Genomic DNA, 17,365 nt, shown 5'->3' on the forward strand with positions numbered 1-17,365 from the left:
GACGTTGTTGTCATTTTTTCATATATTTTTCAATGCTGCAACCATAAATTTTCGATGTTACAGATGTTTTGTTTTGATATTGCAACAGAGCGTCCGGTTAAAAAATTACCATCGGAGGTTCGGGCACTAGGGGTGCCAAAGCAGAAAACATGTAGGGTACGTGGGGGCAAAGCTCTATAAATAATGGCAGCACACTACACGTGACCTGTCCAAATTATCACCAGGCAATAATCTCACTCGTCAGGCAAAAATCGCTTCCATATTCCTAGGATTCCATTGTGCACGGAGGAGCTCGGACGATCCGAATAGCCTTGTATTCTGGTGGCATGTGTTGATCTTTTGCTAATGTGTCTCCTATTTCATTCTGGATGATGAAAATTTGATATATTGTTCCTTTGTCTTGTATTCAACTTACTTTTGCCGATGTTTCTCCTACTCATTCTGGATACTGCAATCGTTAGAAAGTCCAAGTTTTGAATTTTCTTTTGTGCTAGGTGCTGCATCCTTATGTTGTCATTTTTCACGTTGCAATAATATAATGAAACCTGCAAGATCTTTTGTGCTGCTGTACTTCATATATTATAGCCGCCGTTTGTGAGAATTTTGGTGGTTAGAATCCTTGAGCATCTTGAGACGATATTGGGGTAGTTGTAGCCGTCATCCGCCACTGAGCAATACCAGTGACTCGAGACATGGAATATGGATTTGTGCAAGATCCATGGCTAGGCAATTCGATGACAGCCGGAGGAGTTTTGAAAAATAAAAGAAAGTGGATATCAGGAGGAGGATGCGGGGGTGGTTGAGTGGGAACATTGGAGTGGCCGCCGTAGCAGTTTCCGGGCCTCATTAGTCGATTTCGTGTGTGATCTTGTACAAAGCCAGCATACGGTTCTTACTATATATTCTCTGGAAGAAGATGCAACTAAAGTAGTGGTTAATTACTAGCTTGTTTTGAGCCAAACTTCAACTACACGCGCAGCAGGTCAAAAAGTTGTTGCCATGGTGGTGGCTTTCAAGTTGGAAATGTTACAGATTTACAGCAACCAGAATATATCCTGTGTTAAGTTTGATGCTATATATACTCCACCTGGTACGTCACTGGATGCTCTCTTCACAGTAGTTTCGATCTGCGAGCAGCAACCGTTCCTGCAAAGTTTTCTTTAGCTACTGCTGATGCAGCATATTATAAAACATATATTTATAATTTAAAACAAGACAGTTAATTGAAGGAACGAATGATGATTTAATTGATTTCCGCATCGCTTTTCTCACTAACTCAAACACATATATATAATATACAGCTGCTCAGGCAAAATTAGAGGTTACAAACCAAAGCAAAACCAAATCAAGTTGCCGCCGGAAGCACAAGGCCTCAATGCATGAATTGGTCATTCTTAGCAGAGCAACAACGCCAGTCCCAGGAAGAAGCTCCATTGATGATGAGACCGCCCCGTTGCCGCACTCGCATCGCCTGCTCCTGCACCTCTGCGGCCGGGCGTGGGTGGTGATGGCGGCGGCGGTGGTGGTATCACGCAGGTCCCGAACGTCGAATTGGCCTGCATCTCACTCACACATTCATCAGCTATGTTGGGTGCTGTACGTTTAGAGACATGTACAGATCAGAAAGAAACGGCTACCAAGCAGCTAGCCCTTCGTTCCTTACCTTGCAATAAGCGATGTTGTCGCATCCGCATACCATATGGCCATTTGCCACATCCGTCGCTAGGGGAGCTCCTCCGCCATCGCTCCTCTGCGCCAGCCAAATGTTAAGAAAAATGCTTATGAAAAGAAACAAACATTTCCCTAGCGGCCTAGCCTATGCATGCATGTTTACCGCACCATGTAAAAATCGACAGCGATGAAGTTGGGCCACCGATTGCCTGAGGCAGCATGGCACGTTTTCAGCATGCTAACAAGCGGCGCTGAGTTATTCCCACAAACACCGGTCTGGCTCGGGTCAGTCGTGAAGAAGTTCATCAGAACAAGCGACTGGCTTTTGGAATCCATGGCCGGTGACTCTGCGCGGTTGGGGCATTTACCTGCTACCATACCATCATTTCCATCTGCACGGATAAGGCAGATCTGCTTAACGAAACTGTCATGGAAAAAAAATATTAAAACTTCACCAGCCATATATAGTGAACCTACATTGGTTTTCCACCACATAGTTCCACTCGAATGCGATCCCCTCGCTTGCTTCCTTTGATTTCTTTGATGTGAAGACCAGCAGGCGCTGGTTCTGGCTGATCATGTCCTTGAGCAAAGGCCAGTTGCCACCGCTCTTTGGCATTTTAGCCACCGGGAACCAATACTTCATAAGGCCCGAAGCATTGAATACTTTCGGCAAGGACCCTGTAGCGGTGTAGTCTTCTAGAAAAATCGTGATTACTTCTGACGGGTTTGCATCAAGAAATGTCTGGATTTCTTTGAAGACATTGATGGCTGGTTGCTGAACAGTAAAAAAAAACAGAAGGAACAACAACTCAGGATTGGAATCACAACACAAATATATATAATGTACTAACTTTTCAGGAATCAAAAGAGAAGAATGTTTAGCAAGTAGTATAATCTTACAAAGGCAGTGATGTTGTAGCATTGCCCACCAAATGAGTGGCAGAGCCAGACATCATTGTTGAAGTCGTAAGTGTCAAGCATCAATCCCCTAACACCATTCTGCATGCATATAATCAAGAATAAGTTACACGACTAATGTGAGAAAAAATTTTAGATAAAGGCCTCTACATCATAGTATGCCAATACTCTAGCAGATTAGCACTAAATGATAAGGGTCCAACAATGAAAATTATTTGTTAACTGCAAAACTGAACTGTTTTAGGCGTGCTTTGCTCAGTAGAAAATTGCCAACATAATTCTCACAGCAATAGGGAGCATAGTAATAGCCTGCTAAGCTGCACAGTGTCGGATTAAGCTTATCTCTACCTTCCACCCAGTTGAGGAACACAGACCTGACTCCTGAGTGCCTCTGTGATTACTAACTTTATCTAGATGTCAGCTTACTTTTGAAACGTGAATAGCAGTACTAGTAGCTGAAAACACCAACATGGCAACAACTGTAATTTAATATCTCCTACACTAAGATCTTGAGTTCCAGACACCACTTGACAATTAAATAATATAAGCGTGGTCCCTTGGTTTTCTTAAGAAGAAAGCAAACGACACCTTGAGAGCATAATGCGTGAACTGGACATGATTTATGTGAGGCCTATTTATGTTTGACAAACAACATCAAGCAATCAAATCAGCAACTCTTGTTTTTGGCTTCATGAGTTGGATAGAGGCAACAGACAAACCGCGTCCGAGTCTGAATTACATTAAACTCGTCGCCAAGGTGTCTAGGGAACAAAGCAGTACTGTGACTACTAGTAGTTTATGGCAATTAGGTGCACTTAATTATTATTATTGAACATTGATTGTGCAGCATGTGAGGAAGACAATGTATAGGAACAAGAATCTCTGTGAGGTGGCAAGAAAATACAAGCAAGGCTCTTGAGCTGACTTTGGTGGTGACATTAGGTGTTGTCTAGCTGTTGAGCCCAAAAATGCCAGTTTCTTTATCACTGCTGTTGGAGTTTTAATTTTTTTAAAAAATGAAAAGAAGAATAAAATAAATAGGCAACATGGACAGAATAATATAATCCATGGTGACATGGAGCCTAGTTACATCCACGTGCAAGTAAAGTTACATATACATTCAGTAACGAAATAAAAGTGGAGAAAAACCCACTGCTCTTTCGTAAAGTAATTTGTAAAAAGAAAAGTTGAGCACAATGTTATTCCTCCGAGAAAGGCAAAAGATGAAGTGAGGCTGAATGCGCCGTTCGTGTAAGCTTCCGGCAGCTTTTAGTTTGAGGCCACAGGAAAGGTGTAAGCTTTCTGTTGGGTAAAACTTCACTAGACAATAAAATGGTTATTGGTACGTAGAATGGATGATAGAAATGCAATGCAAGCAGATGGATATCATATCATACATGGATTCAATTTCATGCACAGTAGTAGACTAGCAGAGGCCTGGCCGGAGATGAAGAGATAAGATTAAAGCAGACATGAGACATGAGCAAGTCTAGCTGGCACGCCGACACGTTGTGGTGGTCCGGCGGGCCCACGCACGCGCGCACACAGATCGAGCAACCACCCCGCGCGATTCCGGCCGCGGCGGCGGCATCATCGTCGGAGTTAGTATAGGAACGAACTGGACTTTACTGACCTTGAGCTGGGCGGTGACGGTGTCCTCCTGGTTGGTTGGGGAGATGATGGAGGCGCCGGTGGCGGAGGCGGCTCCGGTGAGGGCGAAGGAGTTGTGCGTGGTGAGCCACGAGTAGTTGTTGAAGGGCAGGCCGGTGCCGTGGGTCGCCGGGTTGATGGGCACCGCGCGCGTGCACAGCTTGTCCCCGCCGCCGCCGCAGGCGCTGCAGTGCAGGCCGGCGCCGCATCCGCCGTCGGAGGAGCAGGTGTCGCCCACCTGCGCGGCGCTCGCTGGTCCAAGCAGGGTGGCGGCCAGGGCGACGGTGAGGAGCAGCAGCCGGCTGGGCGGCGCCATTAGTTGCGCGCGGCGATCGACAGGAGGAGGAGGAGGCCGCGTGTTGGTGGTGGAGGTGGTTGGGTTTGTATACGTTTGGTTAGGAGGAGGAGACGAGACGACTCGGTGGTGGCCTTTCTTGCAACCAACAGCACATGACGCGGGGAGGTCAGTTAATTAAATTACGAGACAACTCTGATTGTTTTTAAGAAACTTAAAACTCTGAATGATTGGTTGATGAAACACCGTCAGATTGATGGTTGATTGCCAATTCAAATCATCATCACCAAACTAAAACGAACCCATGACAAATTCAACCCAAAAACATGCAATGTGTCACCATCATATCCGTATCTCAGCACAACACAAATCTTGTTCGTATCTTCTTCTTCTTCCCACTGCCGTGTCCCTCTCCTCTCAGCCCGGATTCTATTCTAGAACACCTGTACGTACCTAGCTACTCTGAAGAGGAGGACGACGACACGTGTACAGTAGTACAGGTAGCACATCAGCCTACCTGCGATGAAAATGTCACACGATCTATGTTGTTTTCTCCGACACGCGATTGGTTCCAAACACCAGCGTGCGTGTCGGACTAGTAAGCCTGGTTTGATTGTTGGATTGATCCGTATCTAGAACAAGACCAATTCACAGCACAGCACGCCAAAGCTGGATTGATTGCTTCTTCCACACAAACATGTGTAACCGCGTGGATTCTTCTTATACATCTCTGACTTATATACTTGCTCACACATCATGCTGCATAACATATTCATATGGGCTTCCAGAACAATGCCCAAATCGTATTCATATGGGCTTCCACACGCTGAGCACCTCCTGGAACATCTCCAGCATCAGCTCCCGGTCCGCGTGGTGGAAGAAGCTATGGATCTCATCCCTCACGTCGTAGATCTTCCCAAACACAAACAGGTAGCTCAGGCACCCTTTCTTCAGCCTCTCCAGCTGGTACAGCCACGCCACGTGGAGCCTCTCCAGGACGTTGCTCGAGTTGATGTCCTCCAGCAGGCTCTCCTCGCAGCAGCCCTTGATGTCGCCGATGCCGTACTTGTTCGCCGCCGCCAGCAGCGGCAGCCGGTGCTTCCAGAACTGCTCCGGCTCGATCGCCCCGTAGATGAAACCCAGCAGCGCCGAGCAGGACTCCAGGCACATGTCGCTGATGTCGATCGTGGACGACTCCTTCTCCTTGAGGTCGTGCACGAACATGCTCTCGAACACGGGAGAGCAGGCTGCAAGGATAGCCTTGTGGGCTTTGAGGACGCCGTCGGTCGTGTTGATGGTCACATCGGTGTGGATCGACTCCGTCAGCAGGCGGGAGAGGCAGCCCAGAGTGCTCTTGCTAGCGATCCTCTGCACCATGCCTTCATTCGGCCAGATTGACGAGGATGATTCAGTAGCCTGTCAGCAGTATTAATTGGGTGGCGTTTAGTTCAATTACTATCCATCCATGGAAGAAGGGCTTCTGCATAGCATAACATAGGAGCCAATGGAACATGTTCTACGAAATAAAATAAAACAAAACAAGGCCAGAGGTAGGTACTTGCATTGTTTGTGGCTACCCTCAGGTCCAGAAACTCAACATCGATTGTGAAACGCCCATGGGACATGACGTCAACTTGCCACACAAAGTCATCGCTGGTCCGGAGAAGCTGCTCTTGCACTGCCACGCACAGGAAAAGGGTAAGAAGAAGAGGCCATTACAGCAGCACGGAGACTAGGCAATAAAAAAGAGAGAGAAACTAATAGCAGGCATGGCATGGTGAAAACCCATCACGCCCTTAGGACATGTTTGGATCCGGCGTAATTTAGGACATGTCACATTAGATGTTTATATACTAATTAAAAGTATTAAATATAATCTAATCACAAAACTAATTGCACAGATGGAGTCTAATTCGCGAGACGAATCTATTAAGCCTAATTAGTCCATGATTTAACAATGTGGTGCTACAGTAACCATTTGCTAATGATGGATTAATTAGGTTTAATAGATTCGTCTAGCGAATTAGTATAGGGGTTCTGCAGTTAGTTTTATAATTAACTCATGTTTAGTCCTCCTAATTAGCGTCCGAACATCCGATATGACTTTCCTAAAGTTTAGTCCTCCTAATGCTGGAGAGCACTGAGGCAAGATCCTACTTTGATTTCATCTATCGACATAAAGGATGCGAGTGCAACCAACGTCCAAATACTGTCATGGTCTTTTCTGCTGCCTCAAGACTCCAGTTAGTCACTGGTGCTTATTCGCAGTTGGAATACACAGTTTGCATTCGTCAAGAAGCAGAGGCTAGGATGATGTTTACTTGATTAGTAGTGGGCTTCAAGTTAGTACTTTCTGATTAGCAACTGTTTTGGGCTTGCGAATGTTTTCGTGTGAAGTAAAACCAAAAGCATCATCATCCCATCGGGGTACATTTCCAGCTTGTCCTATTATGTTCCTTATGTTTTTTCAGAGAAGATCATATCACTAAGCGATAGAGATTCAGTGAGCAGATGGCATAAGGAAGCTCTCTGCAGGCCTATTGTTGCCTGTCATAAGACTCACAGGCATCATGGATAGGAAATGGTCAGCTAATCAGGCTAAAGTTAAGTTGGTCAATGGCTCTAGTGACTGAACAATAAAGGCATGTAATCTAGGAGTACAACTGACATAAGAAGCACACTGTTTTGCTGCACTTCGAATACAGTAAAATGCATAGGCAAAGAAAGAAAGAAAGAAAGAAAGAAAGAAAGAAAGAAAGAAAATACCAGGGGATGCGCAGGATCGTCGCGGCGGGCCTGGGCAGGTGACGCGGAGGATGAATCGGGCGAGAGGGGGCTGGTCCTTGGCCACCCGGCCGGGCTCCGGGAAGAGGCGGATGCACACCGACCGGCTCTTCTCCACCGACAGGTACCAGTTCCAGATGCCCAGCCTGAAGGGCTCCGACCGCCGGTACGAGCAGGGGCCCAGGCTCTCGATCCGCCACTGCGCCAGCCGGGAGATGGTCTCCACGCGGGAGTCCGCCGCGCCGCCGCCCCCGCCGCTCATCCTCCGATTCCCCGGCGGCGGCGACTGATGAGTGATGAGAGGCTCGGCTTCTTCCCTTGCTTGGGTTTGGTTTGGATGACGATTTGCCTAATTTTGTATGTATTATACAAACAATAAATTGTTTATGGCCTACCCTTGCCGCCCCCATCACATCACAATATCACATCATTTCTGCAAAGTCCTAGAATTATCTTACAAACAATTGCTTCTTCCTGCAGTCATTTGCTTATGAGTTACAACTTTGTTTTGGTTTCCATGCTCACAAAAATGAGGTCTTCCTTCACAATAAATCTGTGATACTTGGCAGTCAGAGCTTACATAGAGTTACACCATGGAAGGAAAAGGTAATATTATTAATTCCATGAAGATCCAAAATGCAATATAATATACGTGATTATTCACACCAATAAAAGAAAAGGCATATCAGAAATAATGAAAAGAGAACATAACCAAAAGATACGGCCCATGTTTCTGCAGTTAGAACCTAGCCCACTTACCACCCCAGCAGCCCACACAGTCTTTGGGCCTAACATGCTTTCTAACTGCAGAAAGCTACGCAACATTCCCTCTTAAAAAGGTTGCGTTGTGCTAAAAAAAGGTTGTGTAAAATAATCACTTAGGTGTAATAACTTAAAGTATTTCTATACTTCTAATAACATAAACATAATCCCAAAATACTTGGTGATTTGTTATCTATTTGTCGATATACAAAGCTTGAAACGATAACAAATGATGGCCTCCGTTGTGGGATTACTCATCCTAGTAGCTAGGCTTGGCCTGGGTTTGAGTTTTTGCCGGTTTTTCTTAACAAACGTGTGGTGCTATGGTTTTTGGGCTTGATTTCTCTTGAAAACTGAGTCAACCCTTTTCTCCTATTTAGGGCAGCCCAACCCAATGACTAGGATGGCGTCCATAGAATTAAATAAGCTGCTACCTAGAATAAAAAGATGATGTGGCAAGGGAGTAAATGAATAAAGAGAAGAAAATCAGGTCTTGCATGAGACCTAATTTCTACACACCATCCAAGACATAATAAGAGATGAGTAGTATTAAATTTAAGTATGGAATAGTAGTGTTTGCATTGAAAGAGTAGTGTCTAGTACTAGTTTCTTGATGATGCGGAGCTTATGGAAAAGGATCAGAGAACTCCTTGCCCTTTTCTAAATGTTGTTCTTTCAAAAAATTTGATCAATGTGCTCTAGTGAAAGGCTAAACTACAAATATTGACACCAAACTATAAAAAAATACTTTAAACTTTGGTTCCAGATATTTTTTTAATTTGGGATATTAGAAAATGGTACAAGTATATTTGTCTTCAAAAGTACCTTTTTGCACCCATATTAACACAAAACTACACCAAAAACATTATGTCCAGTAGAATATACACAAAAAGTGGGGGGAAAAATTACGGTTTTGTGCGATTTGTATAAAATATTATGATAAGTTATTATGTATTTTTGTTTAACATCTTCTGCAAGAACACCCTCAGTGCATTTGATTAAGAAAAAAAAAGTGAAAAGAGAATAGAGCTCCATCAACATTTAATTCTTCCTTGTCTGCGAAGACGACAGAGACATTGCTTGTAATAATATTATGCAAAATAAATTGGATAGATTCGATCAGTTACTTAAGCAAGTACGTGGATCATAGAAGATCGGAGTTGATGATTACATGAACAACCGTGCCATCATTGCAGTGGTAGTGGGAGCTGCTATCGGCCGGCTTCATTTTCACGCTGATTAATGGCAGTGAAGACTACTTGAGCTAGTAGAGAATTCTAATTAGCTTGGAACATTTAAAACTAGCAAATTGAAAGATATGTATGAAAATAAATCTAAAATGCATATGCAAAGCATGAAAAAAGAATCATATATGTCGTCCAAAATTAAAGGAGGCTGCACGTACATAGATTTTTTTTCCTTGTGCGGAACGAAACAAGTCAAAAACAAGAGAAAATTAAACCATCCATACATATAGTTTATAGGCAATGAAATGATGTTGTGTTGTGATCAATAATACAGTTGCATATATGTAGCAGGAACAAATGGATCAGGAATTCAGTATATGCATGACAACTAGCTAGTGGTAAGTGGTGGTAGCTGATGAATCAGTTCCAGATCTCTCTCAGTGAAATATAATGATGAATACACCCTACAAAATATATAGCTACTCGTCGTCAATACACGTTTGTATAATCAGTCGTGAATGTAATAATGGTGACGGATCACAGGTCGTTGTTGTTGTTCTTGGAGCAAGAAGGAGGAGAAGCCGGCTGCTGGTGGAAGTTGAGCTGCGCCGACGGCAGCAGGCTGCTGAGCAGGTTCCAGTCGACCGCCGACGACTCCACCGCAGATTGTTGGTCGTAGCTGTGGGCGGCGGCGTCGATGGCTGGGCTCTGGAGCGGCGGCATGTCGGCGAGGAGCTGCACCTGCAGCTTGGACTCCGCTGCCAAGCTGTTGTTGTGGTCGTGATGAAGCAGCGCCGGAGCTGCAGCGCCGGCACCGCTCATGTAGTAGTAGCTGGGGTATCCGCCGGCCGGATATCCGGCGGCGGCGGCGGCGGCGTAGCAGGCGTGCCTCTGCTGCTGGTTGGGCATGGGCTTCTGGAAGGCGCGGCAGACGACCCATCCTTCCTCCTGCGCCGGCGCGTGCTCATTGTTCTGGAGGCGGTACTCGTGGATGATCCAGTCGGTCTTCCTGCCGTTGGGCGCGCGGCCGCGGTAGAAGACGAGCGTCTTCCTCATGCCTATGACGCCGACGCCGCCGAGGGATGACGACCTGGAGGAGGAGGAGCTAAGCACGGGCTTGTCCCTGCCGGTGGCCTTCCAGAAGCCGGCGGCGGTGGCGCGGTTGGTGCGGGTGCCGCTGGGGTACTTGCGGTCCTTGTAGCTGAAGAAGTAGTACTCGGCGGGCTCTTCGTCCTGGCCGCCGGCGCCGCCGTAGTAGCTGCACCTCTCTGCATCCATGCAGCATCATATATAGGTCTCAAATCTCAATTGTCCATTGATGTACATAAGTAGAGGAATCAATAATCCAAGAAGAAGAAGAAGAAGAACAAGCTGTATGTACCCCACCTTGGAGATCCCATGGCTCGATCCTGTAGAGATCCACCTCCCTGATGATGTCGAGGTCGATCTTCTGGGCGGCCACCTTGCGGGCGAGGTAGTACCCCACCAGCTCCTCCTCCGTGGGGTGGAACCTGAACCCTGGGGGCACGCATGGCGCAGGCTGCTGCTGCTGATGATGATCCATTTCGATCTGCAACTGGATCGATCGATGGGAGATGAGATGAGATGAGATGAGATGAGATGAGATAGATCGTATATGTACGTGCGCGCAACTAGGTCGATATGATGGAGAGGAATTGGATGGATTCTGGCTCTCGGCTCCTACAAATAGATAGGTGCTACCAGTAAGTACCAGCAGGGAAGAAGAATGAAGAGAGATGTGTGTGATGGAAGAAGAATAAGCTAGCAGCAGCAGCGCCCAGCAGCTAGAGAGGTGGTATGGACGTATGGTAGACCTAGCTAGCTAGCTAACCAATGCAACGTTCAGTAGTTGCACCATACTCGTACCCGTACACACACATGCATATATCCATGTACCTGGCTATTTTGGTTACAGATGACAATCTAAGAGATCAAGATAGAGCTGAAAATTAATTAATTAGTTAATTACAGCCGGCTTAGCTTGTGGCATACCAAAGTAGGATGATAGTAGGACGAAAGTACTAGTAAGACCAACACAAGACAGATGCATGCCAATGCCATAGGGTAGGGCAGGGTACCAGATAGCTACTTTTGTAGAGGGTACATGCGTGAAATTAAAATTGCATTGGAGAATGAAGCTGGTTAACAAGAAGGTAGCTTTTTGGCGGACTGCTGGAAGGTAGAGTGTATGCATAGATAGCACATATATTCTTCCTTAGCTTGGAGTGCACTTCAGGCCTCTCATCTGCTGGCTCCTCTCACTCATCCTCCACCAGCCATACATCATGCATATACCAGTACTAGCTACCACATATACTCTCCTCCGCTCTCTCTCTCACCTACTAGCTGCAGCAAGTGTTGGCCACATAATCTATATGTCCATCGGATACAATACACACACACATTCTATCTTTAATTAGTACTCCCTCCGTCCCAAATTACTATTTGTTTTGGTTTTTCTAGATACATAACTTTTGTATCTAGATATAATATATATCTAGGTGCAAATCAAAAGCTATATACTTAAAAAAGTAAAAGTTAAAGCGAATAGTAACGGAAGGAGTAGTACTACTGGTAGCTCTATGTGATGCTTCATTTTTCTTTTAACTTCCTTTACTTTCCTACCCAATTAATAAGATGGTTCGAACAACCGACCAACTTATACATACATGCAAACATAACACGAAATTGATATGTGCATGATCAATGCCTTGATTATTGGCAGTTTGGCACTCACCAATCAAACGTCAAGATACAGGTCTTAGCTGATGAAAGCAGGTAAAACGGCCGGGGCTGATAAGGAGTGCTGGCATGTAGAACTCGATCGATCTAATAAGCTGGTTAGTACAGGGAGCTTGGTAACCTATTTATAGATGGGTCAAAGGTTATTTTTCTCATGCAGTATGTGATCATGATGTAGAGAGAGAGAGAGAGAGAGAGAGAGAGAGAGAGAGAGATGATGTAGCTACAACTAAGGTACGGCAGCTAGCGCGTAGAGAAAGAGCGAGTAGCGGTCTAAGATTCTAGAGGGACATGCGTGCAGAGATTTGTGTGTGAGAGAGAAGGAAGCTAGCTTTGTTTGGTCGGTTAATATAAACACTAACTACATATAATTAAGTAGTCCAGAAGCGACCACCACCACCCCACTAACAATACGTGAAAGGGACTTGCTGTGTGCAAGTCCGATCCTTTGGCTAGCTAGCCAGTTGAGGCTTGAGAACAAACAAACCTCAGCAGACAATCTTGGCAACAACAGGTCGGCATGAAGCGAAAGTGATGCATCATGTATGTTCGAAGATGAACTTTACTCTCGTTGGGATTTATGCATGGTTGATACGTCAAAAAATTCTCACAAAAAAAAAGCATGAGAAAAAGTACATCTTCCATCAGCTGTCGATCAATTGCATATGTTTGTTTTTTTTTCTGTGAGTAGATCCCCTACTAAGTAGTATGTTCACCGTGTTTCGAGAAAAAAAAAGAACATGCATGGGAGTCGATCGAGGAGATCAGTATGCGTGATTATATTGTCTTAATAATGCAAGATCGAGGACACACTCAAATTAACCTTTTTGATGATGTATGTTCACATAATAACATATCAAACAAGTACTCTCTGCAACACATTACACATGCACAGTATAATACTTAGATTAAAAACTGCTCATGGCCTTGCAACTTGTCACACGCGCGCACGCATAAAACAATTGCGCCGTTATATTGTGCTGCAAGGCTAGCTGCATGCGATATATGCTTGGGACAGACGCCAGCAGCTAGCAAGGTTCAGTTTCAGTTTTGACAGGAAAAAGTGCATGAGGACGCTTATGCGCGTGGAGCCCACCACCAATCTAATCAGGCACCTCAGCTGTTGCTATACTAGCTGCTGTTGGCAGATTGTGGATGATGCCATGCGTTTCGATTGTCAGTCGTTCCATCAGTGGGACCGCCACTAGCTAATTAAGCTACCTGAGCAGAAGAGGATCACATCCTATCCTTGGGAAGCAAATTAAATTATATTCATTTGACATATATGTTCATCATTTGACATATATTCATTTGACATTTATCCAATGATCTAGCTTAGAGCTAGCCAGCAGCTAAATCAATATATATTTTACTTGTTGAACAGTGGGAAAAGAAAGAGATTAAGAGATACACTTCTCTCATAGCACAATACTCAATGTTACCTTCTCTCCTGCATACTTAACTTCTTAGAGCTACTACTAGCTCGTACCATTGGAGACGCTTGCTATTCTCAATCCAGTATGTATGTGTGTATATGCTCGGTCGGCAGTATAATAATCATACATGGTTGTTCTTTTTATATTTGGTTGGTCAGCTCATGGATGTGGCTGTCACTGTCTAGACTGGTGAATGCAATGCAATGCTTCTACTCAATTGATCCATCAGGATAAGGTAAATGAAGGGTCTCTGCTTGCTAGCTAGGTTGCTGGCTTCAGGAAGGCACCCTTTCTCTTTTTGAGGCATTCACGCATTCCGAAGTTCAGTCTCTTTATTCAATCTTTGACAGATGATTAGTCTAAAAATTTTAACTACATGAATTTGTGTTATACTTCCATACGCGCAGTATATATCAACTTTGTGGTCAAAATGTATTGCAACATAGGAGATATTAACTATGAAAATGCATTGAGAAGTTAAAATAAAGTATATATAGCAAGCTAGTCACCAAATAAAGTATTGAGAAGTTAAAATGTGGCGAGCCGCAGCTGTTCTAGACAAAGCTAGCTTCACGATGAATTAGACAATCCAGTAGTCCCGCAGAAAATCCGCAAGTTCATCCGGATTTGGAAAGAGCATTTGGACCTACCATCCAATTATGTAACGACTAAACAAAGTGTGCGTTGCCAATCGTTAAACATTATCATCAGACGGGATGGGATAGGCCCACTAATACTGACCAACCAATCACCTTCTAATGTTTCGGTTTTGCTTCTGTTCAAAGGTTTGTTGTTGCATACTCTGTGTAGAGTTGATGTGCTCGGTTCATCTCTTCACTCCAAGATATATAATTTATTTTAACCAAGGAGGAGGAAATCTAAATAGGAACAGGCTAAATTTCATCTTAATTAGCATGTTTAGAGAGCTCTGACACTCCAGTTTATCGTCTTTAGATTAGATTGTGGCAATGGCAAGATTTGTGCTGTAGGGACGGCAAGTGTTGATGCAAGAAAAAAATCATGTGTTTAGGACACCTAGTACATAAACTTTTGTTTATACCATAATTGCAATTAGTGTATTTACAAGTATAGTTACACTACACATGGGTTATAATAATTTTTCGCATGAATTATACTTTTTTTTCCTGGGAACAATGGTGTAATAAAATGCAGGTGGCAGAGGCTCAAACGCACCTGTACTCTTTTGTTAAGTTCAAAGTTTGATCAAATATGAGCTACAGATCTCTTCAAAACAGTGGTGCGAGTGTATATACTATAGCTTATTTGCTGTGTAAGTGTATAACCAACTAAGCACATAGAATAAAATCCACCCCAAGTTAGGCTTGAAAGCTTCAGGTTAGTAGTGCATACACGAAGACTTCGTATAAGCTGCAAACCCAACTAATGCATTGCATCACCAAACAATGGACGTTCACAGTACCACCAGTAGGAAAAGATTACTCAAGTGACCAAAAACCATCAGGAGCAGCTTATGTTGACAGCAGGTGCAGCCAAATTCAAACATCGATTTCAGATCTGCGTAAGGATAGTTTAAATTCAGTTGTTCAAAGAAAAATTCTAGCAGGAAATGACAATCAGAATTTGCTGCGCCTGAGCCGACACAACTAAAGAGAAGTACCAAGAAGTTCCGATGTTTGGCATCTGAACAGACCACCTTCCGTATAAATAGGCACAGCCCTAGTGTCCTCGCTCAAAGTAATAATGACACAATATTACAGGGTGATGGATGGTCAACAGCGCACCAAAAGGTCCACAAGAGCAAAATCTGACCATCTCGAAATATTATATTCTGCTACCTAAATGAACATCCTTTCGAAAACATGATTCTTGGTTAGATCAGTTGTAGCAATAGAGAAACTTTCGTACAGGCCATCAAAATACGTAGATGCAGGTTAAGATCAGTCCTGCTTGTTACGAGCCTGGCGAGCACGATGCCTGAGCTCTGCCCTTTTCCACCTTACGATCAGCATGCAGAGCGTCACAAGAGTGTTCACCTACAAAACAAGGGGAAAAAAGGGTCACTAATAATGAAACAGATGAGGAACAACATTCACAGAAAATAACCAGAAAAATGTGATTACCAAAATAAGGATTGTTATCAAAAGGAGGGGACCAGACCAGACAACTGAAATGAAGAGGCCTTGGGAATCAAAATAGTTTTGGCTAGAGAAGCTCTTCCAGTTTTGTCCTAGAAAGGTGTTTATTCTCTCAGCAAGAAATACACCAGAAACTGCATCAAATCAAGAACAGGTAAATAAAATCACATCCTATCATATTAAAAGAAATCAGTATGTAAATGTGAATGGAACAAAACCAGCACAGGTCTTCCACATATATTGCATTAGTTAACAAACCATGCATGTTGAACGCTCTATGTACAAAACTATAGGAACTTGCAGTGCCATGGCAGTCAAGGTAAGCTTTAGCAGTTTGATGTATACGTTCGGAAAATATCCTTATTTTGACAGTTACAAGTAGGTACAAACACAAACACTGAGCTTATTTTGCAAATTTTATTGGCCAATACAGAAATGAGTACTCGATGATTGTATTGCCACGATGTTCTAAAGTGGTATACTGTAACCGCACAGGCAGAGAAAAAAGATAATTAAATTTGATGAATACAATGGTACAAGGACACTGAAGGGTAGAAAGAAGAAGGCCGTAACAAAACAAACTCACATGTTAACGCTGACAAGATAAGCTGGAAATTGACATTTCTCCTCGAGATGATGGTAACCAGCAGCAGAATGGCATGAAACGTTAGCATGCTGATCAACCAAGGCTCCTGTAAACACAAAAGGCAAGAGGTGAAGTTGATGAAAAAATTAGACTTAACAACATTAAAGCAGTTTATTCAAGCAAACGATAATGGCTGCACCCAAGGACCAAGTATTGTATTTTCAAAAGCTGTCAATCCAAGGCAGCATCACACTACATTTGCTGGCTTTTATGGCTTAACTGTCACAGGATGGACCTTTTGCATTTTTTCATCATTATATTCCCTGGCACTTGTTTGACGTGGCCCGAAGCCATTCAACAGCAAAACATAACCACTTAACCCCGACATTTGTGCAGCGGATGAGCAAAGTTAGGAAATTCATGTTGAATTCTTGGTATGTGAGTTTGTAAAGCATAATTATTTTTACTATTAAAAATACCTAGCCGTCAAAGCTTCACTAGTTTTAGAAGGATGCATATGTGAGTGGCAGCCCCTAGGCTAGCTTGTAGGATCAGTTTCTAATATCTCAAAAGATTCATTTTTTACCGAAAGCACAAGTAAGAGCCTATAATTCCCATATCATACTATTATTCAAACAAACATGCCGATACCCTTATCCAAAATTCAGATCTTTGAACTGTCATACCATTCAAAGTAATGAATCGATTCGTCCCGCCCACTAGGAGACTAGATCCACGCACGCATAATGGAAGGGTAGATGGATGAGTTAGTGAGTGAGTGGGTAGGAGGAACCTTCCAGTCGACGGCGTGGAAGAATCCGATGAAGGAGTCGACGGCTGGTGCGAAGCCGGTGCGAAGCTCGGAGGAGACGCGGCCGAAGAGCTCGGCTACGACGTCGGCGTGCTCATTGAGGGCGGAGCGCACCTCCTCCACAGCACGCCCGACCACCGACGACCCCGCGGCGGCAGCCTCCTCCGCCATCTCTCTCGATCGAGATCTCCTCCCCTCCCCTCTCCTCTCCTCTCCTCCAAAACTGCGAGAGAAAGCAAAGTCAACTGGGGCCCACTGGTCAGGCGTCCCTTACTCCTCCTAAATGGCCTGTCCCTTTGGAAATGGGCTGGGCCGTCCGTAGTCGCATATATAAGTAGCAAATAGCTAGTTGGGCCAGGACGTACACCCTCTCTCTATGCCA

At 44.2% G+C, this 17,365-nt stretch overlaps 3 protein-coding genes across 3 annotated transcripts; all 3 read right to left on the reverse strand.

The window, feature by feature from the left end:
- Nucleotides 1-1,223: 1,223 nt before the first annotated feature.
- LOC101778693 lies at nt 1,224-7,695 on the reverse strand. Its single transcript, XM_004972349.3, has 9 exons — nt 7,304-7,695; nt 6,100-6,215; nt 5,348-5,953; nt 4,226-4,714; nt 2,575-2,673; nt 2,149-2,449; nt 1,840-2,063; nt 1,664-1,750; nt 1,224-1,556 (listed from the first exon to the last, which is right to left on the reverse strand). The coding sequence occupies exons 1-9, from the start codon at nt 7,581-7,583 to the stop codon at nt 1,395-1,397; spliced, it is 2,364 nt and encodes a 787-aa protein (XP_004972406.2). The 5' UTR covers nt 7,584-7,695; the 3' UTR covers nt 1,224-1,394.
- A 1,836-nt stretch (nt 7,696-9,531) lies between these two features.
- LOC101780181 (NAC domain-containing protein 30) lies at nt 9,532-11,130 on the reverse strand. Its single transcript, XM_004972353.2, has 2 exons — nt 10,657-11,130; nt 9,532-10,538 (listed from the first exon to the last, which is right to left on the reverse strand). Exons 1-2 carry the CDS (start codon nt 10,832-10,834, stop codon nt 9,808-9,810), a joined length of 909 nt encoding a protein of 302 aa, XP_004972410.1. The 5' UTR covers nt 10,835-11,130; the 3' UTR covers nt 9,532-9,807.
- Nucleotides 11,131-14,975: 3,845 nt separating this feature from the next.
- Nucleotides 14,976-17,248, reverse strand: LOC101780576 (transmembrane protein 18). The gene is made up of 4 exons (XM_004972354.2): nt 16,966-17,248; nt 16,173-16,278; nt 15,572-15,720; nt 14,976-15,484 (listed from the first exon to the last, which is right to left on the reverse strand). Exons 1-4 carry the CDS (start codon nt 17,152-17,154, stop codon nt 15,389-15,391), a joined length of 540 nt encoding a protein of 179 aa, XP_004972411.1. The 5' UTR covers nt 17,155-17,248; the 3' UTR covers nt 14,976-15,388.
- Nucleotides 17,249-17,365: the final 117 nt, after the last annotated feature.

Source organism: Setaria italica, chromosome VI (assembly GCF_000263155.2).
Source record: "Setaria italica strain Yugu1 chromosome VI, Setaria_italica_v2.0, whole genome shotgun sequence".
Classification (NCBI taxonomy): domain Eukaryota; kingdom Viridiplantae; phylum Streptophyta; class Magnoliopsida; order Poales; family Poaceae; genus Setaria; species Setaria italica.

Coding starts and splice junctions, on each gene's coding strand:
- LOC101778693 (XM_004972349.3), bottom strand. CDS start 7,583: ATGAGCGGCGGGGGCGGCGGCGCGGCGGACTCCCGCGTGGAGACCATC. Junction 2,064..2,148: donor CTATGTGGTGGAAAACCAAT/GTAGGTTCACTA, acceptor TTATCCGTGCAG/ATGGAAATGATGGTATGGTA. Junction 1,751..1,839: donor TCGCTGTCGATTTTTACATG/GTGCGGTAAACA, acceptor TGGCTGGCGCAG/AGGAGCGATGGCGGAGGAGC.
- LOC101780576 (XM_004972354.2), bottom strand. CDS start 17,154: ATGGCGGAGGAGGCTGCCGCCGCGGGGTCGTCGGTGGTCGGGCGTGCT. Junction 16,279..16,965: donor TCCACGCCGTCGACTGGAAG/GTTCCTCCTACC, acceptor TTGTGTTTACAG/GAGCCTTGGTTGATCAGCAT. Junction 15,485..15,571: donor TGATAACAATCCTTATTTTG/GTAATCACATTT, acceptor CTTGTTTTGTAG/GTGAACACTCTTGTGACGCT.
- LOC101780181 (XM_004972353.2), bottom strand. CDS start 10,834: ATGGATCATCATCAGCAGCAGCAGCCTGCGCCATGCGTGCCCCCAGGG. Junction 10,539..10,656: donor CGAGCCATGGGATCTCCAAG/GTGGGGTACATA, acceptor GCATGGATGCAG/AGAGGTGCAGCTACTACGGC.